The sequence below is a fragment of the Mycena indigotica genome (genome assembly GCF_014461135.1).
Source record: "Mycena indigotica strain 171206Taipei chromosome Unknown Mind.scaff0008, whole genome shotgun sequence".
Classification (NCBI taxonomy): domain Eukaryota; kingdom Fungi; phylum Basidiomycota; class Agaricomycetes; order Agaricales; family Mycenaceae; genus Mycena; species Mycena indigotica.
The window spans coordinates 3,626,469-3,653,200 of NW_023503007.1; the positions used below are offsets into that span (position 1 = coordinate 3,626,469).

The 26,732-nt window shown below is 49.4% G+C and overlaps 12 protein-coding genes across 12 annotated transcripts; 7 read left to right on the top strand and 5 right to left on the bottom strand.

Moving 5' to 3' along the window:
- Positions 1 to 123: 123 nt before the first annotated feature.
- On the bottom strand, positions 124 to 1,769 carry MIND_00961300 (Peptidase A1 domain-containing protein; the record flags this gene model as incomplete). Its single annotated transcript, XM_037366228.1, has 10 exons — positions 124 to 224; positions 272 to 410; positions 459 to 606; positions 657 to 714; positions 762 to 1,019; positions 1,065 to 1,166; positions 1,222 to 1,279; positions 1,332 to 1,393; positions 1,438 to 1,506; positions 1,559 to 1,769. 10 exons carry the CDS (start codon positions 1,767 to 1,769, stop codon positions 124 to 126), a joined length of 1,206 nt encoding a protein of 401 aa, XP_037217640.1.
- A 351-nt stretch (positions 1,770 to 2,120) lies between these two features.
- Positions 2,121 to 3,329, bottom strand: MIND_00961400 (uncharacterized protein; the record flags this gene model as incomplete). Its single annotated transcript, XM_037366229.1, has 3 exons — positions 2,121 to 2,543; positions 2,600 to 2,764; positions 2,811 to 3,329. 3 exons carry the CDS (start codon positions 3,327 to 3,329, stop codon positions 2,121 to 2,123), a joined length of 1,107 nt encoding a protein of 368 aa, XP_037217641.1.
- A 1,962-nt stretch (positions 3,330 to 5,291) lies between these two features.
- On the top strand, positions 5,292 to 6,511 carry MIND_00961500 (uncharacterized protein; the record flags this gene model as incomplete). Its single annotated transcript, XM_037366230.1, has 5 exons — positions 5,292 to 5,656; positions 5,702 to 5,743; positions 5,790 to 5,824; positions 5,872 to 6,009; positions 6,057 to 6,511. The coding sequence occupies exons 1-5, from the start codon at positions 5,304 to 5,306 to the stop codon at positions 6,509 to 6,511; spliced, it is 1,023 nt and encodes a 340-aa protein (XP_037217642.1). The 5' UTR covers positions 5,292 to 5,303.
- A 182-nt stretch (positions 6,512 to 6,693) lies between these two features.
- On the bottom strand, positions 6,694 to 8,427 carry MIND_00961600 (F-box domain-containing protein; the record flags this gene model as incomplete). The annotated part of the gene is made up of 1 exon (XM_037366231.1): positions 6,694 to 8,427. One exon carries the CDS (start codon positions 8,425 to 8,427, stop codon positions 6,694 to 6,696), a length of 1,734 nt encoding a protein of 577 aa, XP_037217643.1.
- A 393-nt stretch (positions 8,428 to 8,820) lies between these two features.
- Positions 8,821 to 10,209, top strand: MIND_00961700 (Fatty acid hydroxylase; the record flags this gene model as incomplete). The annotated part of the gene is made up of 1 exon (XM_037366232.1): positions 8,821 to 10,209. One exon carries the CDS (start codon positions 8,821 to 8,823, stop codon positions 10,207 to 10,209), a length of 1,389 nt encoding a protein of 462 aa, XP_037217644.1.
- A 115-nt stretch (positions 10,210 to 10,324) lies between these two features.
- MIND_00961800 (TPR-REGION domain-containing protein) lies at positions 10,325 to 11,498 on the top strand (the record flags this gene model as incomplete). The annotated part of the gene is made up of 5 exons (XM_037366233.1): positions 10,325 to 10,418; positions 10,477 to 10,562; positions 10,614 to 10,673; positions 10,719 to 10,852; positions 10,901 to 11,498. The coding sequence occupies 5 exons, from the start codon at positions 10,325 to 10,327 to the stop codon at positions 11,496 to 11,498; spliced, it is 972 nt and encodes a 323-aa protein (XP_037217645.1).
- A 21-nt stretch (positions 11,499 to 11,519) lies between these two features.
- Positions 11,520 to 13,673, bottom strand: MIND_00961900 (Acetyl-CoA synthetase-like protein; the record flags this gene model as incomplete). Its single annotated transcript, XM_037366234.1, has 11 exons — positions 11,520 to 11,583; positions 11,641 to 11,657; positions 11,706 to 11,961; positions 12,007 to 12,064; positions 12,115 to 12,384; positions 12,440 to 12,523; positions 12,573 to 12,798; positions 12,853 to 13,259; positions 13,318 to 13,358; positions 13,406 to 13,473; positions 13,521 to 13,673. 11 exons carry the CDS (start codon positions 13,671 to 13,673, stop codon positions 11,520 to 11,522), a joined length of 1,644 nt encoding a protein of 547 aa, XP_037217646.1.
- Positions 13,674 to 14,315: 642 nt separating this feature from the next.
- MIND_00962000 (MFS general substrate transporter) lies at positions 14,316 to 16,460 on the top strand (the record flags this gene model as incomplete). Its single annotated transcript, XM_037366235.1, has 11 exons — positions 14,316 to 14,517; positions 14,566 to 14,709; positions 14,762 to 14,839; positions 14,884 to 15,069; positions 15,115 to 15,223; positions 15,274 to 15,442; positions 15,490 to 15,530; positions 15,579 to 15,625; positions 15,669 to 16,001; positions 16,049 to 16,197; positions 16,254 to 16,460. 11 exons carry the CDS (start codon positions 14,316 to 14,318, stop codon positions 16,458 to 16,460), a joined length of 1,665 nt encoding a protein of 554 aa, XP_037217647.1.
- A 353-nt stretch (positions 16,461 to 16,813) lies between these two features.
- Positions 16,814 to 19,226, top strand: MIND_00962100 (FAD/NAD P-binding domain-containing protein; the record flags this gene model as incomplete). The annotated part of the gene is made up of 16 exons (XM_037366236.1): positions 16,814 to 16,930; positions 16,982 to 17,027; positions 17,079 to 17,105; positions 17,158 to 17,200; positions 17,249 to 17,345; positions 17,402 to 17,444; positions 17,493 to 17,737; positions 17,792 to 17,933; positions 17,983 to 17,995; positions 18,042 to 18,238; positions 18,290 to 18,352; positions 18,407 to 18,421; positions 18,464 to 18,605; positions 18,655 to 18,767; positions 18,823 to 18,840; positions 18,892 to 19,226. 16 exons carry the CDS (start codon positions 16,814 to 16,816, stop codon positions 19,224 to 19,226), a joined length of 1,656 nt encoding a protein of 551 aa, XP_037217648.1.
- Positions 19,227 to 19,314: 88 nt separating this feature from the next.
- On the top strand, positions 19,315 to 20,169 carry MIND_00962200 (uncharacterized protein; the record flags this gene model as incomplete). The annotated part of the gene is made up of 4 exons (XM_037366237.1): positions 19,315 to 19,442; positions 19,496 to 19,563; positions 19,622 to 19,717; positions 19,763 to 20,169. The coding sequence occupies exons 1-4, from the start codon at positions 19,351 to 19,353 to the stop codon at positions 20,167 to 20,169; spliced, it is 663 nt and encodes a 220-aa protein (XP_037217649.1). The 5' UTR covers positions 19,315 to 19,350.
- Positions 20,170 to 20,304: 135 nt separating this feature from the next.
- Positions 20,305 to 22,208, bottom strand: MIND_00962300 (Six-hairpin glycosidase; the record flags this gene model as incomplete). Its single annotated transcript, XM_037366238.1, has 7 exons — positions 21,945 to 22,208; positions 21,867 to 21,897; positions 21,781 to 21,820; positions 21,591 to 21,733; positions 21,079 to 21,544; positions 20,713 to 21,029; positions 20,305 to 20,663 (listed from the first exon to the last, which is right to left on the bottom strand). The coding sequence occupies exons 1-7, from the start codon at positions 22,119 to 22,121 to the stop codon at positions 20,305 to 20,307; spliced, it is 1,533 nt and encodes a 510-aa protein (XP_037217650.1). The 5' UTR covers positions 22,122 to 22,208.
- Positions 22,209 to 24,903: 2,695 nt separating this feature from the next.
- MIND_00962400 (uncharacterized protein) lies at positions 24,904 to 26,575 on the top strand (the record flags this gene model as incomplete). Its single annotated transcript, XM_037366239.1, has 6 exons — positions 24,904 to 25,095; positions 25,146 to 25,154; positions 25,204 to 25,498; positions 25,551 to 25,612; positions 25,659 to 25,972; positions 26,023 to 26,575. 6 exons carry the CDS (start codon positions 24,904 to 24,906, stop codon positions 26,573 to 26,575), a joined length of 1,425 nt encoding a protein of 474 aa, XP_037217651.1.
- Between the last annotated feature and the right edge of the window lie 157 nt (positions 26,576 to 26,732).

The following is a 26,732-nucleotide window of genomic DNA, read 5'->3' on the forward strand; positions in this document are numbered from 1 at the left end:
GTAGTTCACGAATTTTCGATGACGAGGCTAATCATCAAATTGTTACAGGCCGAGAGTTCCGGATTGATTGCAGTTGGATGACTAATGTACAGATTGGAATGCGAATCATGTGTGAAGAAGTGGCTAGTTGGTTTCGTCCATCGTATGCTTTGTGGTAGCCATGCCGATCTGGCAGTTGGTAGTGTCGTAGACCGAGTAAAAACGCTGAAGCATCGTATAGCCGTCTGAACTCTTGTCAGATATCGAAGAATGCGAATCCAAAACAACAAACTGATGAAGCAAAGGCCATCCCCGATGTTAATGTCGCCCATGTTAGCGAACACGAGATATTTCTTGTTCATGTCGCCGCCGAGCATCGAATTCATAGAGCGAGGCCACATCTGAGCATTCTTGGTGAGTTCGTATTGGACCTTTGACAAATGTCAGACAACGAAACGGTGAAATGAAAGCCGACTTACACCGTTGATCTTGAACATCATGCTCTTCATGTTGGCATACTGCTCGTCGGTGACGGTGAGGAGCCCAGTCGTCTCGTCCATCACTGCACCAGTCTTTTCCATGTAACGGGAAAACGACTGGGAAGGTAACATCACAAGCGTCGTTCCGCTAGTAAAAACTGTGAAAAACAAGTTGAAATCCATTTCCAAGTTACCGACGTGTCAGAAATCCCCGCGCAGTGAGCCATGATCTCTTCGCCGTCGTAAATGATGCTCTCTTTGATGAGCATCAGTTGTAATCCATGGAAAAGCTTGACTGTCTACCTTCAAGTCCCCAATAATTTGACGCGGGCGATTGCTTGGTAATCGGCATGTAGTCGAGTTTACCGGTGTATTTGGTCGAATCAGCACCGCCGATATCAAGGCACCCGCTAAGCTCGTTGGGCCTGGCAGTTGTCGGGGCATAGTAGATGCCAATGCATTCTTGGGAGATAGTTCCATCTTTGACGAGGTTGTCCATGATAGTGGGAACGGGTGCCTTGTCCGCCGTAGTACCACGAGTAAGGCCAGTCGGACCAATACCTGTTGGAACGAGGTGAGACTAGAAAAAAGTGCAAAAATACGCACCAAGAATACCATCCATTCCATTCATGTCGGAGGCTCGGTTTGCGACGCCGATGGACTGCTGGGGGATAACGAGGTTTGGGCCAAGAGTTACTTGATCAATGACTAAACGAGAGATATCCTATTAGTCCAGAGACAAAGATAGAAATGACGCTCCTACATTCCTCGCCAGAGCAATCACCCTTGCCGTATCCAATCTGAAATTTCTTGCGTGTGTCCTGATGGTGAGCTTAGTGATGACGAGCACGGAAGAGCGTTATATACGCGTACATGGGTGGTCTTGGTCGGCGTAAAGCGCTTCTCGACGGCGGAAATCCACGTGTTAGACGAGCCTAGAACTGAGTCGGAAAGGATGACGACAATGATGGAGGGATACCAGTATCAATGAGCAGATTGTAAGTTGTAGCGGGTGAGCCAACCCCAATGGACGCGAGATAAGTGACACCTAGATAAACGCGTTCAGTAACTGATTGTGAAAAAAAAACGCGACAACGCACCTGCATTCAGGACACTGACGTGCTGGACTCCCTTTGGGTCTGGTTGGCCAGGGTGCCCGTGACGAAGAGCTTCCATGAGAGCAAGAGGGCCATGGGGATTGGCTCCAGCACGCAAATGTTTACTCCGCGCCATGTCATGTTCGACAAGAGTGGTATTTGCTTTGACGGCACGGAATTCGGTGGTGAAAGGGAGACAGTGGACAGCGTTCATGGTGCAGATGGTGGTGGTCGAAAGGTAAGGATGTTCCCGGTGCAGAACGAGTATTTATAGTGTGTCTGATCCCATCAAAATCCCTTTTGGGAACTTTTCCTTTTTCTTACTATGGGGCGATGAATTGGTTCGTTGGAGACGACGGCGAAAATTCGAGGGAGCTGTTCTGCACCCATTCATGTCATTTTCGAGGTAAAAGAGCGAGATTTTCCGCTCTTGCTTGACGTGACGAGCCACCATGGCATTTGCAAGTCGAATCTGCCTGCTCACAGAAGTCCGGAGATACCACGAAAGTCGGCCTGGAATCAAAATGATTATTTTTAAAAGAGATGCAAACATGGTAGTCATGCTCTAAGATTGGACCAGTTTGAATTGTTCGAAGAGTGCTCTGCCGGAGTAAAACTTTCCATCGACCATGGTTGATATGGTCCCAATGGACCGCGTATAGAAAGGGTTCGTCGGTACCGCTGGCACCAGCACGCTAATATTCAGCGCGAGGCCGCCAACAATCTCGATTCGGTAGCCGGCTGGGTCCGGATTACTGACGACCGGAGGGTATGCCGCCTGCTCCGTCGAGCCGGTAGGTCGGACTTGTATGCTTCCGGGGGAACAACTTGCTGTGACTATTGTGTTGTTGCGCGAGACATAAACGCTGACGCTTTCATTTCCTTCTAGATCAAGGAAGTCGAACCAGACGATCGAAAGTGGCCCTACACGGGCATGCCCCCAGTACCAAGACGCGACATTGGTGGTAAAAGGCAGGTCACTCCAATTCTGGGAACGGATAGGGGGAAAGTTAGTGATAGAATTAGCCTAGAAAGGAAACAAACCTTGTCGTGATACCCTAAACCGTCAAAAGCAAGCACGGTCCCAGTGATATTGAGTCGCACAGATGAATTCGCATCCGGAATCGCATTGGCCCAACCAATTCGTGGTCCAACTTCTAGGTTCTGACCGGGGGCATCAGCTCCGCAAGGAAGATGCGCAGGCGCAACCTGAAGGCTTTCATCAGCACATCTTCACTAGAAAAACAGAACACACCGATTGGAAAGTTATCGCTCCCTTCAAACGCGGTGTATCAAGTGTAATAAGATAATTGGAAGTTGATGTCGCATGCCAGGTCACACCTGAGCTCCAATTTCCGCTAGTTGCCTCGCCATCGACAACAACGGTTGCGCCAGAACCATCTCCGTCCAAGGTGAGATCCCAAAGTGTCCCATTCGAATACGTCCCCGAGATACGGACAGGGGTAGCAGAGCTTGATTCGGTGAAAGGGAAGCCTTGTTGTGTGGTTGTGAAGAAAACGATGGTGATCGAGGCGAGGTCAGCTGGGTTGTTGGATGCGACATCGAAGTACCACCAGTCAAACGAGGAATTGGTGATGGGGGTAGCCTTCGGAGCGTCAAAGCCAGAAGCGCTGGAAATAAGCTGAGCCTGAGCAGTCCCGTTCTGAGGTGTGGAGGGGATGTGGTAGATGGTGGGTCCAGGTTTGGAAGCCGCACCGAGGAGCGGAAAGGCGGTTAAACCACTAGCGAGAGATTGAAGTAAAGACAAATGCATGGTGGAGGGATCGAATAATCGTCAGAGTCGGATTTTAAGCTCGTCGTCTTGAGCAGATGGTCATGGTCCACACGTAAACATGTGCCGACCAGGCCAGAGACCGCGTCAGTGCGGAAGGGCGGGTAGCCAGGCTCGGGCGGAGTATGACTTGGAGAGTAAGCCATAATATATATATATAATAAGAGCTCGGTCGGTAACGAGAATCCAGCGCAGTTTCTCGAGCTGGATTTCTGCTGAGAAACCGGTTTCTGTCGATCTCGTTACCGAACGAGCCCTAAACTTTGCAGGTCACGCTCATGAACCTGCGCAGAGTTCATTTTATAACAGGCTCTGTTTGGACTCTGTTGTTCAAAGAGGAGGTTGTTTGTATTTGGACGCCGCTTGATAAAGTTAGGGTCTGTGAGTACAATGAGTTGTCTGGCAAGAGACATGCTTGAAAGGACTGCAAGTGTCGCATTTGAGCTGGTGAGAGTTTCGAACCAAGCGGAGATTTACCACGTGGTGTTTTTCCCTGGCCATCACTCGGCAATCATGTTAGTCAGACGGAAGCAAAGCGGAAGTCGACACTTGGTTTTGACTCATCGTGACCTTTTAGAACGTTTAGATTCTTGGGCTCAAAGAGAATGCGCAGTGGAATTTGACCTCAGCATAACGATTCAGACTACCAAGCTTACGTGCAGACGCCAAAGTACATCGTCCTCTGCTCCGATCTCTAGTATGCGTGTGCATATGTACCAAATGCTCGGCGAGTCAATTTGGAACTTTAGCAGAATTATTTATCGTCTTTTATCGTCTACATGGTAACATGACCCGCACTGGCAGAACCGTTCAAAAACAACAGCTCGAACATATTCGGCGAGTCCTAGGTTGACGAACCCGTGCTAATTAGCACGTATACATGTCCATTCGGTTCAACACCGACATTGGTTCAGAAGTCCAACTCGGAGCAACGCCATGCGTTCGCGGCTGCTGCTCCAGCTATGACCGACGTCTTAATCAATCCACAGCGGTACGGTGTCCGAGAACTGCCAGGTGTCAACACGGCTCGGTGTGCTGTGGAACTTTGGCACCAGAGCTTGCATCCAGGTCAAACCTGGACAATCAGCATGCACTTCATGGATCTGGAGCCAGGCAATCACCGGGTTCAGAGTGTCATGAATACTACAAGTAACAATCGCTTCATGATCAGCTGAGGATTTTTTGACACGAAACCCAGGGTTCCTGGCCAAACTCAAACTCGCGTCATTTGTGAGTCCCATGGGCATTTCGTTGTGTGTTTATATGTGATAAAGACAACGGCTGCGTCCATGATCTAACAAAGCCATCACCAAAGCCCCGTATGTCTCCAGATGCTCCCGCACAACTGTTTTTCCGGACTCACCCAGCCAGCAGTCCACAGACAGTGACGCAGGGTTAAGCATCTTATCATTCTCTAATCAGACTAAAGCTGAATTCTCGATCGCCAGCCTGACGTATCTCGACCCTGGCGCGCCCGCCCATCGAAGACCGCTTTGACCGCTTGCGTGGTACAACCGTTGACCACGACGGGGGACCCGGATGCGATTTGCGTGGTTCGCCAGTACTGCGACTGATCGGTCTGCCACTGGCAGCGATAGTATCCAGAATTAAAGAGGCTTCCCTTGGGTTTCCTAGTGCACGTGTAAACGAGTTAAAGGGTGCCAGTGAAGAGATCATACAGTATATGAATTAAGTACATTGATTGCTCCAGACTTATCGGGACTTGATTCTCGTGCCCACTGGATGCACAGACGGTGTTGAGGTCGAAATAAGCATGACCTGAGCTGTGAAACCAAGAATGCGACTGTCGCGACTAGAAAAGACCGCCGATCTCAAGGCGATCTCACAGTTGTAGATAACCCCGAACATGGAGACATCGGAGATCCATGAACCAATCAGAATTCACGCGTTAGAGCGCGTCAGTCACGGTCACACCCCTTCTGTCCCTTGTCCACCATGTCATTGACATGCACCACACTCTCCATGGCTGATATCGAGGGGTCCCCAGACAGCACACGAAGCTTGAAGCGTCGACGCTTTTCGCGACCGCCCAGCTCCGACCCTCTCCCACTGCTTACCACTGCATTAGACTTCAGCGATGGTCTCAGTCGCGGAACAATTCACAAGACGTTCTGGTTTCCTGATGGCGATTTTGTACTCGAGATAGAGCAGAGACTGCTCAAGGTTCATCGAAAGCGACTCCTATGCTCTGCAGTATTTGCCGACATGTTGTCATTACCGCAACCGCCACCCGCCGAACTGGACCGCGTAGATGGTTGTCCAAGTGTGGCATTGTTTGGTGATGCATTGTGAGTTCCTTTCTTTCATCTTGGCCGTAGCTAAACTTGCTTGAGGGCCGACTGGGAAGTCGTTTTACGATGGATATATCAGAATGCGTACGAACAATCTCCCTTGCTGTGATCCTTGCCGACCAACGACCAGAGAGATCCTTGCACAGGGCCAAGGAGTCACTTTCGGTAGGTGCTTGCCGGCCTGTTTCATGCTGACTGACGCCGAAACTCAGACACTCTCGCCTCCACACTGCGGATCTCTACAAAGTATGATATTCCCGACCTGCGTGAATGGGGCGTCAAGCAGCTGAAAGCACGATGGCCTGTCGACGCTGTCAATATGCGTGCTCATGCTCTTCCGCACGCTGCTGGTGTGTTGTTCAAGTCATCGTTCCTATCATTTCTTAGCTGTTTTCAGAGGCAATAACTCTTGCACATGAGTGTCAAGTCCCCGAAATTCTTCCTTCCGCCTTTTACGCACTTTCTGTCCAAAAGTTTCATGGATGTGGTGATGGTGGTCGTTCACACCTTGTTCTCTCTCCTCTCGACCTCCGTCGTCTGCTCGCCGGACGTGAAGCACTCCAGGATGCACTTGTCCGAATTATAATCGACCCTCTCACTGAACCGAATTGTTACAGCAACGATTCATGTCGGCAATGCACCCCATTTCGCTCCGAGTACTGGCGTAAGAAGCTTACGCCAGACGCCAAAGCTCCATGGAACACCTGGCTTATTCGCGAGCTGGAGATAATGCAAGATGACGAGGCATTTATGGACACCCTTTGCACGGACTGTCGGCACGCACATGCCACCACGGTTCGATGGAGATTGGGCAAGTTAAGAGGGTCGCTTTCCACCTACTTCCAGCTCTAACGGTCTTTGACTTCGCTCTGTATCCATACAACACGCATTAGACTCATTTCCCTTATCCTTTTGCTTCCGCCAATGTGTACAGATTAGCATTGAATTGATGACAGTGGTTATTTTCCATTCAAGTTTCAGATAAGCTTTCATCGGCGTCGGATGATAGGCGTCATGGCCGAAGACTTGCAATGTCATAGAAAAAACATTTCAAAGTCATCGCTCCCACCCCAGTCTTGCCCGAGCCTTGGTTCTCCTTGAGATTCGGATAGAGCCGCTCCTTCCAATGGTGAATAGGTTGTTTTGGGGAGTGGCGGTGGATAATAAGTTATTCCGAGCCGGAAGCCCTGCGACAAAACATCCACCAAATGTCCTTGCACCCCGCCCTGCGCCGCGCGGTTCAAGGTACAGTTGAAGCGTACGAGCCGGGTAGGCACTGTGGGAGATGTCCGTGCCAAAAGAAATTGGACAATCAACTCGTCTGCGAGAGCACAGGCATTGGCAATCTCCAGACACTGGAGGCTGGGACATAGAAGGGTGGAATCAGTATGGGGAAGGAAAGCACGAAGGAAATCGGGATCGATTTGGTTTCGTGCCGGCTCGACGGTCACTACCATGCCATTCGGCCCATGTGCGACTGGCTCGGCATTGACGTTGGGTAAACGAGGCTCGCCCAGCATGCGCAGGTGCTGGAGCACTGGTAAAACTGATAGTGCCTCTAACAGTGTGTCGGAAAGTATGCCATCTGCAGTCATAGTTAGTTGCCTGAGGTGTGGTATAACCCGAAACATCTGCTTATCAAGACTTTGAGAAGTCTTGCGAGACAGATGAAGGTGTGCCAATTGGGGAAGCGAAAATCGATCGAGAATTCGGTTGACCGCTTCATTTGGTCGAATCATGGGTAGTTCGAGTTGCAGGGACCGTAAGAGAGGTAGATGGACGATTTCATCACTATTGGCGTCGTATAAGAGGTTGTACCGACGGATATGAACGTATAGCAATTCGAGGCAGGTGCACTGGTGTAAGAATGGGAAAGGGAATGTGATAGAGGTTTGTGGGTTATCCGAGAGAGCGAGCTTGAGAATGCGAAGGTTTCCCCATTGTGGTGTTCTTGGTAGACGGGTATATGTCCCGTGAAAGAAGAATCTGCGAAGTTGACGAGTAGCGACAAATTTAAAACTACACCGCGCATCAAGTGTTTGATGCTCTTCGGCGCTGGCACTGTTTGCAAGTCGATAATCGAAGGAGAGATCGAGGTCAGCGAGGAGAGGCACGTCCTCTTTACTTAATGATTCGAGTGTTTCCAGGTCTTCTATTCGGTGGATCGTCATTGCCATATTCCGCCATCGTGAGCTGACAGGTGCTAATAGTGAGATCACTGGAGGAGGTCTTGGCGGAGTACGGTGGTGGTGGTAGAGCCTGAGGAAGCTAGAATTTCCAGTAAAGATTTTTACAGACAGTGGCATAGCGCCAGAGCGGACCAGCCAGGTATCCAGCATTCGTTTCAAATTGCTGATGTACGGTTCGGTAGTGGGGACAACGATGTGTAGCGAAGACCACAGCTGAGGCGTCGTATGTGTGATTTCTCTCCACTCTTTGCATACTCTCGAGAGAAGAAGAGGTCCCTCGTTGTCACTGAGGGCCGTGTTTCGTGTGTCCGGTAATGTGTGGATGAAGATAAGCCTCAGAACATCAATCGGGACCCTGCGAATAGGTGAGAGCAAAGCTTCATGGTCGACAATAAGCTCTTTCACTTGATCGCGTTCCTTCACTGCATCTTCCAGCTGGTTCAAGAGTGTTTGGACCCTCGCATCAAGGGCTGGTAGTCGCTCGTATGGTGTCTTTAGAAAATCTCGTATCTCGATGATTTCAGCGTCGGATGGCGCAAAATTAGTGTGGACCACTTGTCGAAAGGGCGAATGGTACATATTTATCAGTTGTGGTGGCTGAGAAGTATGTAAAATTAGTCATCAAGATGACTTGTCTACGGGCCGACTGTGGCGGCGCCGACCTCTGCTTCCACATCGGCAATGATGGCGAGCTCAGTCAAAAGCCCAGTTGCAACTTCAATTGATGACCCTTCCCAACAGCATCGCATAATCCAACTCAATTACCTGAGGACGATATTGGATTCCCCTTCCAGTAATGACCGTGATCCACCAGTCACCTCAAACCGCCGCCCACCACATGCCGTCGAGTTTCCGAAGCAGAGAAAATTACTTGCATGGGTTGTGTGCGGCAGGGGCTATAAACTGCTACCAGTATAGAACAAACCGTACGCATGGCTTTTTCCAACTTCGGACAGACAAAGGAAAGCTGGCATGTCTTCGTTTTCCTCTAACATTGCCAGCGCCGTCGAAGAGTGGAACCGCTCACAAGCGTGGGACAACATTCGAGCATCTACTACTAGGGATGCCGCCCTCGAACAGACTCAAGATACCTCTCCCACTTCTATTCACCATTTCCCGAACGAATTGCTCGAGACTTTTTTTGCTCTCGCCATTACACCACCCACTCTCTCTGAACCTCCAGAAGGCGAACCACAAATCACCTCTCCTACCACATTCTTACATGTTTGTCGTCGATGGAGACATGTCGCACTTGAGACTGGTAGACTTTGGACCTCTGTCATCCTGACCTTCCCTACTTCGACTGCGCAGGTTACCCGTATGTTGCACTGGCTGCAGCGCTCGCAAACTTGCGCACTCGATATTCTATTTGATTTTCGTGACCCGGACTGGGTTGTCATTGACGAAGAAGACGAGCATGAGTTTACGGCTGCCGATATCGATGCCGTTCTCAACATTCCGCTAGTGCGAGAGAGTGTATATCGCTGGCGCTCGTTGGAACTTCTGGTGGATACATGGCACCCGATGCTTTCCTTCCTGCAACACACACAGCAATTCGGGCAAGACATGACAAACCTCGAGACTCTGCGGCTGGCGCGCTGCAATGCTTACTTTGCATGCCACGAACAACCATTCCAACCAGCCACACTCAATATTTCTCTGCCTTTATTCGGTCCCAACTTCACTTCGTGTCATCTTCGGGAGGTCTCCTTTGTCGGAGTACACGTTGACTGGGAGTTAGCAGAGCTTTCCCTCATTGGTCTGACCTCTTTGGAGCTCAAGTACCAGGCACAGGATGTCATGCCCACTATTCCCAGCTTAGCCCGCATCTTACGAGGGAATCCTCTGCTGGAGAAGTTGTCGATTATGGGTCATGTCCCTCAAGGCCAATCGAATGTCAATAAGGAGCCAATTCTCCATCTGCCCCACGTTTCAGAATTCATCTTTGGCTTCGTGGACGTGGAGCTTGGGATTAATTTCATGCAGACTTTTTCGTTCCCTGCTCTTCGGGTGCTTACACTGGAGAATGTTGGGATTTCACTTCGAGATGAAGATGCCGAAAATTCTGAATCTTTCTTTGTCTGGCTGTGTCGCTCCCCCTCCACCCTCAATCTCCCCTCTATCACCAACCTCGCGTTAATTTCGATCCATATATCGAGTACCTTATTCGACAGTCTGTTCAGATCTCTTCCGCAGCTTAGAGTCCTGCATCTCAGCGGTCTCGTGCCGGATGGGCATCAATGTGCACTCTCGGTGATCAGGACTCAGAACTTAGCGCGACTGCATTCTGTCATTGTCAAGCAAAATGCTTCGAGCCCACTCTCTATGCACACGAGTTTCGATCTCGAGACGTCCGACTAATCCATGGTGACTATGTTGACTCTTCGACTAGTAATGGCGGGGTTCACGAAAATTAAGTACGAAATGTTTCATGCTCACGTGAATGTCACGCTACCGCACCTCCTTTCCCCCCTCCATGGCTGAAGAACTGAAAGTTGCTGGAAACAAACTATTCGTCGCCAATAAATACCAGGAGGCGATTGAGAAATACTCTGCTGCAATCACACTGAGTCCTAAGAACTCTGTGTTGTATGCTAACCGGGCGGCTTGTTACCAGGCTCTGAATAGGTTGGTTTCACTTTTGCAAGTTACTTCTGAATGAGCTTCTTGCCTTGCATTCCAGGATGGAAGAAGGCTTGGTAGATGCGAAGAAGGTTATCATCCAAAACTCATCAGTCCTGACCATCTCAGACCTCTATCTTTAGTCGACTCAACTGGATCACCATTACTCTAAAGGCTGGTTTCGTCGCGGTGTTTGCGAGGATGTATGCTCACCTTCGTTTCTTCATGTTGCGCTCATATTAATTCAGGCTCTGGGAAATATACCCGAAAGCATCGAATCCTATGAAACTGCACTGAAAACCGCAACGACGACTACACAAAAGTCTCAAATTGAAGCTGCCATTTCCAAGGTTCAGGAAAAAATATTAGACCCACGCTACCTGTACGTGGCTGCTGAATGCCAGCGCTTTTAGTGACCCATGATACCCAGCTCCGTTGACTTGCTCTATGCGATTGCCCGAGCGCATGACATGGCTCTTCCCGCTGGCTCACCCACTCGAGATATCTTGCGCCAGACTGTGACTGAGCATCCCCTGTTCGGGGAGGAACCCAAGCTTCGTTTGCTCTTCATACCGCAATCCGAGACAGAAGATGTCCGGCAGATTGAGCTTGTTCGTGACCAGGACATCGAACAAAAAATTGCTCAACTACTTGGGTGCGAATTGGTCGATGCTGTCATGCTGCATTCGCAAGGACAGATTGCCAAGGCGAAGAATCAAGATGTTGGTATTGGTCGACTGCACGAGAGCTACGAACTATGGATGGACGATATGGCGGTCTATAACCGTCCACTGAACGAACGTGCATCACGGTTGTTGCATCGCCCCCAAACCCATGGCCCTGTTCTGCTTCAGAAGACAACTATGATGAGACGGGACAAGAGCCCTCTAGCGAACTCGGGAGAGATTATTTCATTCGAACGGGTGACAGAAGACGAGTTGAACAGTGATGATTACAAGAAACGTCGCGAGGAGTGGTTGCATTATCAGGGCACTGCTGACACATCTATGTTCACCGTTGTATTGTAGGGAGGAAACTGCAGCTGACATCTAGGCCTTTGAAGTATATATATCTTGCAACAGACTGGCGTAGTCTTCTTCTACAGCCTTGCGGCTAGCAGTTAAACCGGTCAGACAGTCTGAAACAGGGAAGATATATGACAAGACTTACCGGACATTGCCTTTTTCCTGTTCCAAACAAAATTATTGAATCAAGCTGGCGAAAAAGGAACTTACAGTCGTGCGTGGTAAGCTCCCTGGAGGCACAACAACAATCCTCCGCGCATCCGTGATTCTTTCGTGCGAAAACAAGCGTGCATTGAAAGCTGCCGTTTGCTTCAAAATTTCCATCTTGAACGTCGCCAAATCGCTCTCGCTGGAGAGTGCAAGGGCAGGTTCGATGAAGAGGACCAACGCAGGCTTGTAATGCCCGACGACGGTGCAGTTTTTGACCAGGTCGGCACAGGTAAGCATACAGTTGTCCTCGATGGATCTAGAGAGGTCAAGACCGGCGAACAAGTGATTTCTATGCACTAACTTCGTGTCGCAAAAAGCACAAGTAGGACCCGTTCTAATCCAATCGTCGTTTCTGCCGCCTGAGGCAATATGAATGAACCAAGACAACCACAAGTCAAGTTGAGCCTACGGAACACATAATACCCAGGTGAGACTTCTTCGAATAGATCGCCCGAGATATGGCCATCAGGCCGGTTGCGAATAGACGGGTGCGGGCAGTTTGGTGCAGACTCCGGAATGAAGAAGTCATACAGTTGATTCCCTGTAAGTTGACCATGGGCGTTCGTGGCTAGTTCGTGTGTCAAAGAATTGGTCGGAATGAATTGGCACTGAACGCCGGGCACAAGACGCATGGCGGGAATCATCTTGACACGATCAAGGTCTGAAACCAGACAAAGCGCTTCAAGAAAACACCATTAGTGTCCGTCGGGCTGAGCCGTCTCGAGAAAGCGCACCTATCTCGGTCGTTGCATAGACACAAGTCGCAGGGATAGCGGATTCGATGATCCACTGCTCGTCTTCGGGATTTAATGAGGCGCCTTTATGCCGTTTGAGTCAGCGACGAAACCTTCCAATTGACAGACCAACCAGTATACGATATTTGACGCATTGAGCGCAGTACAGTTAAAATCTCGGGGTCTGTCTTGGCGAGATTTACTAGTTTCGAGAGCCATGGTGCATAGATGAAGAGGTTGTTAAGGCCAGCCAGTCGTGTCAGCTCAAGGATTTGTTCACGGTCCAATGTATTGCTTGCGAGTCTAACCATGCATTGACCAGATGCACCAAGGTGGCTGATCATGGTCGCACTGCCGACCTAGTGTTTTTAAACAATAGAATAGAGTTATCATCAACGAAGGTGGCCACGTACGTGACCATATGAGCCGATGTTATTGTACACATCCTGGCCATCGAATGGCGCAGCTTGACAAATACCCTTCCATTGAATCGCTTGGAACCGGAACCACCTATGGCTCTCGGGAACGGGCTTAGGCTTCCCGGAAGTGGTACCGCTCGTGTGGAAGATCATAGCAGTATCTGTTGGCTTGACATCAGGGAGTGATGGCAGTGCCGCGTCAACGTATGTCAGCGACACCAGGGGAGGTATTCGTTGACATGCAAGAGTAAGGCTCGGACTCTGCACAATTCCCTCGAAAACAGGATCGTATAGTAGGACTTTGGCTTCGCAGGCAGTGAGGAGGTCCCGAACAACTGCTAGACCTTGCTCTGTGTATTTTTGACTGAAAACTTGAGGAACGAAACCAGCACGGCTGATCGCTAGGTTAAATCGAACCCCTCAGCATCAAGCAAAGAATACTGGTAGCGGAATACTGACCATAGAGATGAACCAGGTCTGGATACTGACTCCCAGTGATCCTAACAAATAATCTGACACTGGGATGGCAAATCTTGGTCTCGCGTACCATAGACCCACAACATCACCAACAGCGACACCTAGTTTCGACAGTGTTTGCCACCAGAATAGAGCAGCCTTCAAAAAGGTGAGAAGAAGAAGGAAGAGCAAACGAAAGAAGCGACCTTGCTCAAATCGTGGGCATAAGCTTGGTAGGTTATGATGTTGCAGGTTCGCGCTTCCACGGGACCAACAACCTCCTTTATAAGTGGTCGAGTGGCATATAGATCCAAAGACCGAAGAACGGTGTCCATAAAGTGCTCGGTTCCGGAAGGCATCGTTGAAGGTTGGAGTAGACTGTGAGAGACAGGAAGGAATGTACTTTTTAAGTGAGACCTGGCACCCAGTCAACTCAGATCGAATCGACAAATTGTTTGTGCGAGCAGTGAATGGATCTCGCGTTGAGAAAACAAAACTCTTCGACATGCTTCATATGTTACCGCGGGTTGTTCGTAACAGCCCAAGCCGACGAGTAGATTGATAAGGGGCGCTGAACTTGGACTGTCAACCCCAGGGCCATTATTAAACGGAGAAGCAGCGCAACGCGTGCAGACTGGGCTCGAATGATCATCGAAGGCAACAGAACCTTTGCTGATTCGTTGGACGCGGGCTCTGTGTTCAGAGCGCCAACAGACGGTTTGAGTTGATGACAGTTGGATAGGATACTAATAGGAAGAGAATGAACGTGAACATTGAGAAGCAGGAAAAGTGTCGTGTCACAGTCCGTCACTTCGGAAAAACTCTGATGACAGACAGAGAGGTTGGACAGAGTTCATCGGATTCTGGCCCAACGCGCTGCAGACATGCGGTCCATTACCTGCTCATTCATTCAGTCCTTGTTGCCTATCAAGCTTTTGTCCCTCCGATGCCAATAATCGTGTCATTCAAACCCCAAGTTTCACACCTCAACTCGAGACCGAATGGATTCGACCAAGGCTCCTCCTAGTTCCGAGGTTACGACCTTCGATGAGAAGACCGTATCCGAGCCTCTCAAAGTGGAGCCACAGGCCCAAGCCGCCGAAGAAGAGTATCATGGACCAAAGCGCGATTTTCGATTCTGGCTGGTGTTTGTAGCACTCTGTTGCTCACTTTTTCTTTCGTCCCTCGACCTTGGTGGAGTTGGTAAGGTCATTATTGGCTAGGCTACAATGTGTTAACACTGTCCGATAGGCACTGCAGCACCGACCATCGTTCATGATTTGAGAGGCGACAACTTTAGCTGGGTTGGGTCCGCGTATGCTCTGGGTGCTGCATCTTGCCTTCCCCTAAGCGGGAACCTGGCTCAGATATTTGGAAGGCGGCCAATACTACTCGGTCCGCTTTTTCAAGGTCGCGGAGCATGGCACTGATTACCGCGATTCTTCAGGCGCACTTGGGCTTTTTGCAGTCGGTTCCGCTGTCGCGGGATCTGCCCGGACTATGAATATACTAATAGGCGGTCGAGGTACGGTGCTACATCACCTCGTTGACATTCTAATGTTCTTCGAGCCATTCAAGGCGTTGCTGGCGGAGGAATTCAAGCTCTCACCTCGATCGTGACAGCCGATTTAATTCCACTCCGCGAACGAGGCGTATTCAATGGGATTACTGGTCTTGTCTGGACATTGGGAAGCGTCGTTGGACCGTTCATCGCTGGCAGCCTTTCTGAGAAAGCTTCATGGCGATGGCTTTTCTGTGAGTACACACCACAGGGATGTATCAATATTAACGATCATTCAGACATGAACATCCCACTTTGTGCTCTGGCTATGGCTGTCGTAACCTTCTTCCTAAACGTCCAAACCCCTCGCGAAAATATCAAAACCAAGCTCCTCCAGGTTGATTGGCTGTAAGAAATACCTGCCCGTCTCCGTGAAAAAGGCTCTGACAATACTACAGTGGCAACGTATTTATCATAGCATCCACTTGCTCCTGCATGCTCGGATTGAGTGTGGCTGGCATAATTTATCCGTGGTCTTCGGGTCAAGTCCTTGCACCGCTGATTATCGGTTTGGTGGGTATGGCCTGGTCATTATATTACGAGTCTCGCTGGCCAGTGAAGCCTACAGTCAGTTCTTTTGCTTGATGCGAAGACTTCTTACTTACCTCGTTCAGATTCCTCTGATAGTCCTTTCGAATCGAACCACGGTGCTTGGGTACTATGTTTCATCTTGCTCGCTAAATCGATCTCTAATAGACCATAGATATGTTGCAACATTAGCACATGGAATCGTGTCAATATCAGTGGGCTGTATGTTCTTTTTTTGTCCCCTTCATCTTCTGATGCTCGTCAGTCTATCTCCCAACCTGGTTCCAAGCGGTCCGCGAAGCAAGCCCGCTTTTATCTGGTCTTTATTTCTTACCCATCAGCGCAACCATATCTCCTTCTGCTATTTTCCAAGGTCGCCTCGTTGCTCGAACGGGGAAGTACCGGGTTATCATATTGACTGGATGGTGCTTCATGCTTCTCGGCCTCGGGCTAATCTATTCAATGAACACGCGCACCCCACTTGGTCCAATCATCGTGTTCCAACTGATTCAAGGATTCGGGATGGGTTTTGGCTATGCGACCACTTTTGCGGTCCAGGCGCCGCTGCCTATTACTCAAAACGCCAGCGCAATATCATGTAAGAATGTTTCTGAACTCTGAGCGACTGCTGATCTTCTTCTCTAGTGTTGACCTTTTGTCGCACATTTTCGCAGGCTTGGGGAATTGCCTTGATGGGCACCATAATCCAGAACAAACTCCGACAAAGCCTTCCAGTAACGCTAATCGCACAACTGCCAGCCAACTCTGAGATTGCTTATAACATCATTCCTTTGGTACGTATACACTGCCCTAAAAGTCACGGGAATAATACAATTGAAACATTCGTCAGATCCCACAGATGTCAGAGCCTCTGAAAGGCGACGTGAAAAGAGCATTCCTCGACAGCATGCGGCTGGGCTGGATCATTATGGAGGGGGTCTGTGGGTTCGGCTTGGTGACATTCTTCTTTATGAAGGATATACCGCTATCAAGGGCGACCGATAAGCAGTGGACGTTGAAGGAGAAGGTCAAGGTCGTCGATAAGGAGGAACCGTAGAATAAATGAAGTTGTACTTGCTATGCTTGCCTGATTAGCATCTGATGATGAGGAAATCGGATCAATTTCCCTCACGTGTTGACCACTCTCAAGTCTCAACTTTGCGTTATGCCAACTCAGAATGCCTGGACAGCAACAACAAATTGACTTGACCCTCTTCTGGTGCCTGAGATGCGCGCTCTGCCATGGGACCTGTGATTGACTGGTCCTCGGTAGCTCGCAAACCGCCGTCGCATTGAGCGAGAGGCTCCCTTTTCGTGACTCCTCTATCCACGCAACATCCCGTATCAGTCAAAGCATTGTCGAATGTTCCAGCGATTGCGGAGCTCTCAACGTCAATATGATATAGAGATATGTGCTCAAGGATCGAAAACTTGGTGGCTGAAAAAGTTGAAAAAGCCAACTGTTCAAACTCTACTTCAGATAAACTACTGGCGAACTTGCTGCTCTTCACGCAGATGATTCAAGTCGTACGAGGCGACTTCTGATGCTTTTTTTGTCGCTGACCATACTACTTATAGCCTTCCTTCAGCCAAGTTCTTGTCATCGGTGGTGGTCCTGGCGGCTGTAAGATCGCATTCTGCTGCGCGTGTCTCTCTGTTTGACTCAAATTTGAAGCTTATGCTGCCACTGTGCTTGCTCGAGGTATAGAGTCATTTTCGAATATTATGGTCGGGTCGCTCATCTAACTATGCAGAGGGCTTCGAGGTCACCCTTCTTGAACGGGACATTTTCCCAAGGTGAGTCGTTTTGCACTGAACGATTGGGGAAAAACCATCCGACTATAGATACCATATTGGCGAATCACTCTTGCCATCTGTCCGACCATTTCTGCGGTTTATTGGGGCTGAAGATGTCGTCAAAAATCACGGGTTCGCAGAAAAGGTGCATTCTATCCTGAAAGTTCTCCCATTTGGTCTCAAAAAGCTATCTTTTAACAGCCCGGAGCGGCTGTGAAGCTGAACCAACATAAACGTGAAGGATGTCCGTGTTCCCTCTGTCCGGTCCACCGCCACTCATGTCTATAATAAGATACCGACTTCATCTCTCTTAATCCCGAAAACGGCGCGTGGAATGTAGTCCGCTCTGAATTCGACGAGCTTTTGCTCCGTCATGCTGCGGCCTCTGGTGTAACCGTCCGCGAAGGCGTTAAGGTGAAGGAGATTGGCTTCACCCACGGCGCACCGGTTTCTGCCCAATGGGAAAGCAAAACCGGAGAATCTGGATCGATCAATTTTGGCTACCTCGTGGACGCGTCAGGAAGACATGGTATCATGGTGCGTCCGTCAGTTGGGCTTCTTTAGATATGTACTTGGCTCACTGTCCAACAGTCGACGCGCTATTTACAGAACAGGCACATCAACAAGTCGCTCCGTAATCAGGCGGCGTGGGGGTATTGGCGCGGAACGAACATGTACGCGCCAGAAAACTTGCCAGATCGTAAGAACGCGCCGTGGTTCGAAGCTCTGACCGGTGAGAATCTTCCGCCGTTGTCGCATCTCTAGCTGAACAGTCGGGTTAGATGAAACGGGATGGTAAGACTTGTCTTGCCGTACTTAATTATTCAACATACAATGCCAGGTGTTGGTTCATACCTCTTCACAACAAGACTGTCTCTGTTGGAGTTGTGTTGACCGAAGAAGCGAGTATAGCCAAAAAGCGCGCAAACAAAGATGGGAGCCTCAAAGACCATTATCTCGAACAGTTAAAGCTCGCACCAGGACTCATCCGTCTTCTCGGAGACGGAAACTTGGTCTCGGAAGTCAAATCCGCAGGAGGTTGATTGTTATTATACGCCGTTATGTTTCCAAGCTAATTGACCAAACTAGACTATTCGTATTCTGCCACCCATTACGCAGGTCCACGCTATCGTCTCGTTGGTGATGCAGCAGGTACGCATTATTGTTCTACATGGTGAAAATGTGTGTTGAACAGAACTTTCGTAGCATTCATCGACCCATGTAGGCGCATTTGCCGTTTATTTCGTTCACCATTGATCCCAGTAGTCTTTTCTAGCGGTGTACATCTTGCCTTCACTGGCGCGCTCTCCGCTGCAAGTTCTATCGCGGCATCAATCAAAAGACAGTGCTCGGAAACCGAAGCAATTGCCTTTCACAATGCTAAAGTTGGAACATCATATACGAGGTTAGTGGATCGTCCGACTTATTGAACGAATGAATGCGAGCTTGCATAGATTCCTGCTGGTCGTCTTAGGAATATATAAGCAAATCAAAGCACAAGAGTCTCCGGTTCTCTCAGATGTCGATTCAGATAACTTTGATCAAGCCTTTGTGTTCCTTCGCCCCAGTGTGTCCATCCCTCTTACATTTGTCAAAAAAGAAGAGGAGCTAATTCATCTCAGTCATCCAAGGAGCCGCCGGTCTCTTTTCTTTCTTCTTCGTCTTTTATTAGCGACTCACATTCGACACAGATGCCGATCCAGAACTTACTGAGAAAGAGCTCCAAGACACGATGGACTTTTGCGCCAATGTCTTTGCACCGACTAATCCGCTCATGCACACTCAGGTCGCTGAGAAATATGGTTCCGGTTCCTCGATGCTCTCTCCAACCGCAGCTATCATGAGTGTCGACGCCATAATGAAGCTTGCGGGAAACGATGAGGACGCGAAGCATGTTCTCCTCGAAGTCAACGCTCGCAAGGCAATCCATACCATGTATGATGCCGACACAAATTTCGCGACGGAGATTATGGGTGGGTTTTGTGTGAGAATGCAACAAGGCAATTTGGGTCTGGTTCGCGTCTAGCGACTTCATTATTCGCGTTTGTACCAGCCATAATTAGAGCACGTGACCGTGTGGACTTCAACTCCCAAAATAATCTTGTTTCTTACCACCATCTGCGAGCAACGGTAGCGCTGCTGTTACCAACATGAAATTTCTCGTTCTTGGTGCGACTGGACCCAGCGGCGTGCTGCTTGTTCGCGAACTCTTGGCTGTTTACCCCGAATCGCCTGTCGTCATGTATTTCGACGTGTCTCTTTTTCAACCATGTGTATCAATTAATACTCTGGAAGATATGTCCGCTCCCCAGAAAAATTACCTGGAGATATTCCTGCGCATCCAAATGTTACGCTGTTGAAGGGTGACTGACTTTTTATGCGCCGTTTGTGAGCGGTCTCTCGAGCTGTGGTCACTTTCAGGCACTTTGGAAGACGAGAAGGCGCTGGGTGAGGCTCTGGAGGGTGTGGAGATTGTTCTGTCTGCACTCGGCCCTCGACAATTCGACCACCCGTCAGGTCTGGCTGCTTTCTATCTCATTCCTAATCCTGACGTCCAAGAAGGCACACCGCTAGCGCATGCATACGAGGGCCTCATAAAGCTCATGAAGCAGCGCGGCGTCAACCGTCTCCTTGCTCTGGGCACTATCTCGATGGAAGACAAGGCTGACCATTTCAACGCGGTGTTCTATGGAATGGTGACGACTGTCTCAATCTCGATGCGTAACGCATACAAAGACATTCGCGCCATCGCAGACGTCATTCGTTCCTCCAGCCTCGAGCACTATACCGTGTTCCGCGTTCCCATTCTAGGCAATAAGGAGTCCAGAGAGGTCATCGCCGGCTACATCGGCGACGGAAAGACGAACAATCATGTCACCTTGCATCGCGCCGGCTTTGCTGCCTTCGTCGTCGCCGAGATCGCCAACAAGCAATGGGACTTGGAGTTTCCAGTAATAGTCTCGAAATAATAGTATGAAGCGAGCGTGTTGTCAGGTTTCTACCCAATTACAACCGAATGCTACTCTACTCCCGAGAATGACAATAATTAAACAACGCATTGGTAACATACACGATAGCAGGGTCCATTCGAGAGCAACGCCAACTTACCAGAAAGCGAGAAGGGGAAGTGTTGATAGAATCAACAACGAAAGCGAAGAGGTCAGGATGACAGCACCGGAAGATGAGCGACCGCCACTGCCGCCACTGCCACCCCCGCTTCCTCCACTTCCTCCTCCGCTTCCTGACCTTCCGGTACTAGGGGCACCACCATAAGGTTTGAGAGTGCCATTGAAGATTCTGACAAGGTCAATGGCCGGAATTTCTGGCGGCATGTTCTTCATTGCTTGCATACGGACATTAACGAGGTCCTGCGGTGACTTGGCGGGGTCAGTCAGCGAGAGGAGCTGCACGAAAGCCGTCTCGTTTTTGCCTCCCCCAGTTCCGAAGTCAAATACGGAGTATACTAAGCAGGAAATTTAGGATGAGATGCGAGAACAATGTAGATGACATACCATTGCGCAGGAAAGAGTCTCCAAAGAGTGCGTCGGAAGAGCCTTCTACGATACCTCCAACATCGGTGAAGGTGCCAACACAGACAGTGTAGTTGGTCGTTCCGTCGGGAGTCGTGACAATTTCCATGTCCGAGACATCGAGCGGATGAATTGCAAAGTCTTGGCCCCCGAAGGAGGCCACCACGCTTGGTGTAGCGTTACACGGGACAACCCATACGTCAAAGCTCGTTGAGAACTTGGTCATGGGGATGTAACTGTTGGGGGAGAGGACAGCGCCAGGAATAGCAGAGTAGATCTGAGTTACTTGTTGCTTGGGCCTAGTCGCAGAATAAGGTCTTGTTTAGAGATCATTCTAATCATACGCACATCATGATATTCGTGGTTCCAGTGTCAAGGTGAACAATGTTCTTCCCTGCTGGTGCTTGCCGCATCGTTGAAGGCCAGTTGATCTTCTTGCCATTGATACTAAGTCCATCGAGGGTGACTGTCCAGGCACCAGATCCCACAGGGTTTTGGGGGAGTTTTGGTGCTTGGGCAACAGCAGTGTGAGAGGAGTGATATTCAGAGATGGCCAGCGACGCATCCGCTGTCTCTTCCTGGTCTCCGGTCCGAGAGAGAGCAATTCCAATGAAGTTGTCGCCGTTGGGCGTCTGGTCGAAGATGTTCTGGAGCACCGACTGGCCCCAATTTTGAGTGGGACCGAAGGCTTGTTGAACAGCATCATTGATTCCAGAGCTGCCAGGGGTGTTGAAGCCAAGACCCATGAGCCCGAAAATACCATCAGCAAAATCAGCGTCCTCCGCCGGAGCAGCAATCTTGACGTTGAGGAAGGCTGCCATTTTGTCGTTCAACGAATATCGGGCAATGAGATTGCATACCTTGAAGCGGAACGGTATACGAGCCCAACTTGAATTCACCCACACCAATATCCCCAGTAACAAAGTCTGTACCGTCTCCATAGCGTAGGGTTGCATTTAGACCAGTGTTGTTAAACGTCGGAAGGCCTTCTGGGGGTTTGACCCTGAGCGTTCTTCAGACACATAGACATCAAGAGAAGGGTGAATGAACCAAAGGTCGGTGCTTCCGGTATCGAGCGCAACGTTGACAACTGTGCAAGATAAGTCTTGAACAAGGCGAGACTTGGCGCAACTTGCCTCGTCCGCTCATAGTAATGTTTGCGGTATACTGGACGAGTCAACGGAAGAAAGCATAGGGCTGTTAAGGATGCGCACCCGCTCGTTATTCTTGTTGATCAAATTGCTCCCATCTACGTTATGGGGTGAATGCAGACGGACGTTGGCCCTTCCGCCTCTGCTACTCTGAGGACGTGCAATGCGAATCGTGACGGCATGGGACGAGGGGGAAAAAAGAAATAAGGGCAGCAACGAAAGCACAACGAGGCTTGGCATCGTTGGGCGAGGTTTGGGAGAAGAAACACAATCCGGACAAGGCACGATGAAGGGCGAAAGAGAACGGGGTTTTATACTGGTGGGTGATTCGCGCCCATTAGTTTCCCGATCATGATCCGAGTCAGGCTTGCTGAGCTGCGACAACACTCCTGCCGCACAACTACTTAGGAGAGATTTTTGGATTTTTTGAAGGTTTCTCACTCCGTTTGTTCGTACACTAGACCAAAGCTTGCCTCTAAAAACGAGTTTTGGCGTTCAGTAAACGATAAAGATCAAATTGGCTGGGCATCTTACCTCTACTTACAAGCGTTTGAAATGCACAGCTGTTACTTATTGTCATTATTACTACAAAGCACTGCAAGCCAAGTGAAGGATATAGTCAATATCGTTGTTGTTGTTGTTACACAGTAATATTGCTTCCCCGCAAGAAAGCTACCGGACTCGACAGTCAATCGCAGGCGACCTGTCACCCGCTAAGGGGAAACCTCTACCCAACGACCAAAAGCCGAGCCTCTAACAAATAAAGAATTATAAGAATGTACTTAATTATATCAGTCATTTCCGTTCACTCCTGGCAATCTCTCTTCCAACTCCAATTTTGTCAACCCAAACCATTTCCAGTTCTTCGCCACTTTATATATGCAACGCGCTGTCGGAATCACACGATCCCAGTCGAAGATCAGTGACCTCAAGATTCGTAAACCCTCCTCTTCAGGCAAGCCTGCGCAAGTCGCCGGCAGGTTGAATCGACAACGCTCGCTCAAAGCGAAACGCAGCACCGCTCTTTCAGCACTCGCACAATCATCCACACAACACAAGAAAACGTGCACCGGTGTCTCTACGAAACCTCTACAACGACGGCACATACGTCGTTCCAAAGGGACCGTAGAGTCACTCGAATGTAATCCTCGAAATCCGTAGCGTCCCACCAGCAAATCAATCAACGCCTGTCGATGGTCGGGCACTGTAACTCGATGAAGATAGTGGCGGCGCGTCAAGTGCATAAAACGCGCAGGACCTTCTTCGGAAGGCTCAAGACGATGATGCAGCAAGTATAGAGACACCCGACATTGTAGCTGGTCTGTCAAGAAGCGCTTACAGCCTGCTCGCAGTTCGCCAATGAGCTCTGTACATGTGTCTTCGGACAAATTCTTCAACGACCTCAGGTGAGGCATTGGCCAAGGGAAGGACCGCAACACTGACGCCAGATCACCCATCCACGACGACCATCCATTATTTCTCAACCGATCAGCTTCCACCAACGCCTTATGGGCTAGATGGTCTGGTGTAAGGCCCAGCAAGTATTTCAAGTACCGCAATGCCAACTCAGCTCTGCGCACTGACAATGGAAAGATGCCTGTTTCCGTAAACAATGGTGGCCAGCTTGAGTGAGTGTCCACTCCTAAGATTCCTCGCAAAACCATCAAGTTCACATCCTGCAGGTTTTCAAAGGATACTGGGTCCACGTCCAATACCACGTCACATCCATACGTTAAATGGCAATCGACCAGCGCGAAATACAAGTCACAAGCGACTGTCGGCGGTAAACGACCACGACCCACAAAATGTTCGCAACCCACGATTCCACTCCAGTAAGATTTCCGAGCAGCCACCGCTTTCTTCTCATAATGCCTACGGAAGATGTCTCGTACACCGGTTGCAAAGGTGATACCAACAAATTGGTGCTCTGTCACCCATGGAATTTGAGCGCCGCCAAACAACAAACATTGTACTGGTCGTGACGAAAGGTTCGTTGGCATCCTACCGAATGCCATAGCTGCTGACTTGGTTCCATTTGCTGTCAGAAACATCTGTTTACACCATTTCTCCAATTGTTTTAGTTGTCGTTGCAGACCTTTCCATGTTCGTGATACCAATACCATGTCATCTGCCTGTGCCAAGTAAGCCAAAAACATTCCTGCCAGAGACACATCATCTGGGTCCACTTCCACCTTGAATGTTGACAGGAAGATATTCCATAGCGTCGGCGAAGGTGGGTCGCCCATTAAAACTCCACATCCTGAGTACCAACCTTCTGATACTCTGCCAGCTGATGCCACACGAATTTCCATTTTGTCGTACATCATGCGCACAAAGTCAAAATACCTTCCTGTTAAACCCAACTCCTTCATGACGACCCACAGTTGATCGCGGTTAACTGAGGCAAATGCATTAGAAATATCCACGAATGCCACATAGAGTGTCTCCCCCGATGCCTCTGACTTTTCAATCAGAGTTCTTAAGATGAACGCGTTGTTATTGGTGCGGTATCCCGCTCTGAATCCATGTTGTTGTTATGTTTCTTGGTTCGTTGTCCTAAACGCTCTAGATACTTAGAACTGAGCGAACCAAGCAACGACAACAGCAGGTGATCGAGTAAGGCGGACTTTCAACCTTCATTCGAGTTGCACAATAATGGCCATTTGACAAAAATCTCTCTTGGAAGTTCGAGGTCCCACGTTTCAGACACGTCGTGTCCAACGTCGACTTTGTGAACCTGAGCAAATGAAAATAAATTATTTGGATGAGAGAAAGGAGAAGAAACCTATGAAATCACATGATGAATTGCCCACGTATCTCCAACTTCAACTTCAAGTCCAAGTCCAACCATGTTGGAGGCTGGTTACACGTCTCTTAATCATAGAAAGGTACCTCGAAAACAAGAGCCAATCGCATCTCCGGAACCGAGTTAAATGATCACGCCGTCCGTCAAAGATAAAAATACCTGCCGACATCCTCGTTGGAACGGCCCACTTCCAATTTCTAACGAGCTGCCAGACCAATGTTCAGAGCGTTAACTGAATTATGGGCGGTCCTCCCGACGTTCATCCCCTTTTTACGACCTCAAATTCCCCTCTTGTCTCCGGCACACGACCTCTCCAGGTTCGCTATCGAGCATTCATGGGGAGTCTACTCGCCCTTCCACGCTACAGAGGATTATCCCCCAATTCCAGAGGGTTGTGATATTGATCAAGTGCGTTGTCCAAGGCTCTGCAGTGTTCTTACAACTTAACGACCGTCAAGGTCAACATCGTCAGTACTCCTTTGCGTCTCACATATCTCCCGTCTGACTCAGAGTCAGCTTCATCGACACGGCGCCCGACTACCGTCCGAAAGTCAAACAGAAGACATCCTCTCAGGTGTGACCAAGCTGCTCGGTGTCGATGAATACACAGATGAACGACTTGACTTCCTTCACACTTTCCACTACCCTCTTGGCGAGAATTTACTCGTTCCCCTTGGAGCTTTGCAGTCACAACAATCCGGAGCGACGGCTTTCCATCGTTACAAGCACTTGCTTTCCGAAGATGACCTCCCCTTCATTAGAGCATCGGGCATGAGCAGGGTCGTGGATAGCGCCTTGAATTGGACTGCTGGTGCGTACTAGCAGTTTTATCATGTTATCACTGGAGCTAAAAGTCTTATTAGGATTTGCTGCCGCCAGCGAGCAGAAACACACTCCCAGGTTATCTGTCATCATTTCAGAAGCAGTGGGTTTTTATCTTCGCACCTTCGTTCTCTAAAAATTACGGGAAGGGAAATGATACCCTCCAAGATAACAATTGTCCAAATGCAGCGTCCTCGCACAAAGAAATGCGCGAGTGGCTCGAGGTGTATGCGCCCCCAATCACTAGCCGGCTCAACTCGTGGGCACCTGGCGCGAGCTTGACCCACGAGGACATTCATGGGCTGATGATGCTTTGTGCTTTCCATACTGTTGCCTCTGTAGTCCCAGAGGACTTCGAATCTGGCAAGGCCCTTCCATACAGTCCTTTCTGTGATCTCTTCGAGTCCAGGGAGTTCGAGAGCTTTGCCTACTCGTCAGATGTAGACCGTTATTACAGCACTGGGTAAGCACACTTATATCACGTCATTGCCATGCTCAACCCCAAACTAATAGATACGGAGGACGTCTCGGAAAGGTCCAAGGAGTTGGCTATGTAAATGAGCTTCTCGCGCGCCTTACCCGTTCTCCAGTCTCCGACCAGACTTGCACCAACACGACCCTAGACTCCCATTATGCAACATTCCCTCTCGATCGCACCATTTATGCCGACTTCACGCATGATGCGCCGCTTATCGCGGTGTTCAATGCCATCGGATTGTTCCCAACCCCGTCTTTCCCTACACGGCCCAGAGGCGGGCCAGACTCAATGCGGGATTGGCGCACGAGCAGGATCATGACCTTCAGCTCTCGTATGGTTGTCGAAAAACTCGAGTGTCAACCTCAGGCCAGCAGCGCAGATCCCACAGAGGATCTCAAAAAACACAAAAAGAAGAGGACCAAGAAGTTCATCCGGGTACTAGTGAACGAGGTTCAGCAACCGCTGGAATTCTGTGGAGCCCCAACTTCGGGGCCATTACACGGTTTATGTGAATTCGATGCATTTCTGGAGAGCCAAATGTATTCGCGCAATCATGGCGAAGGAGATTGGGATAAGTGCTTTGAGTAATGCAACACATATTTGGAAAAACTAAGTACCACCTACCTTACAAACGGTTACTGAGAATTAGTCCCAAAGATAAACTCTGTCATTTGTTTTCTTCATTATTCCTACAGCTGATATACACATTATGTCAAGTTCTATGCGAAAAGGCCTTGTCGAATCT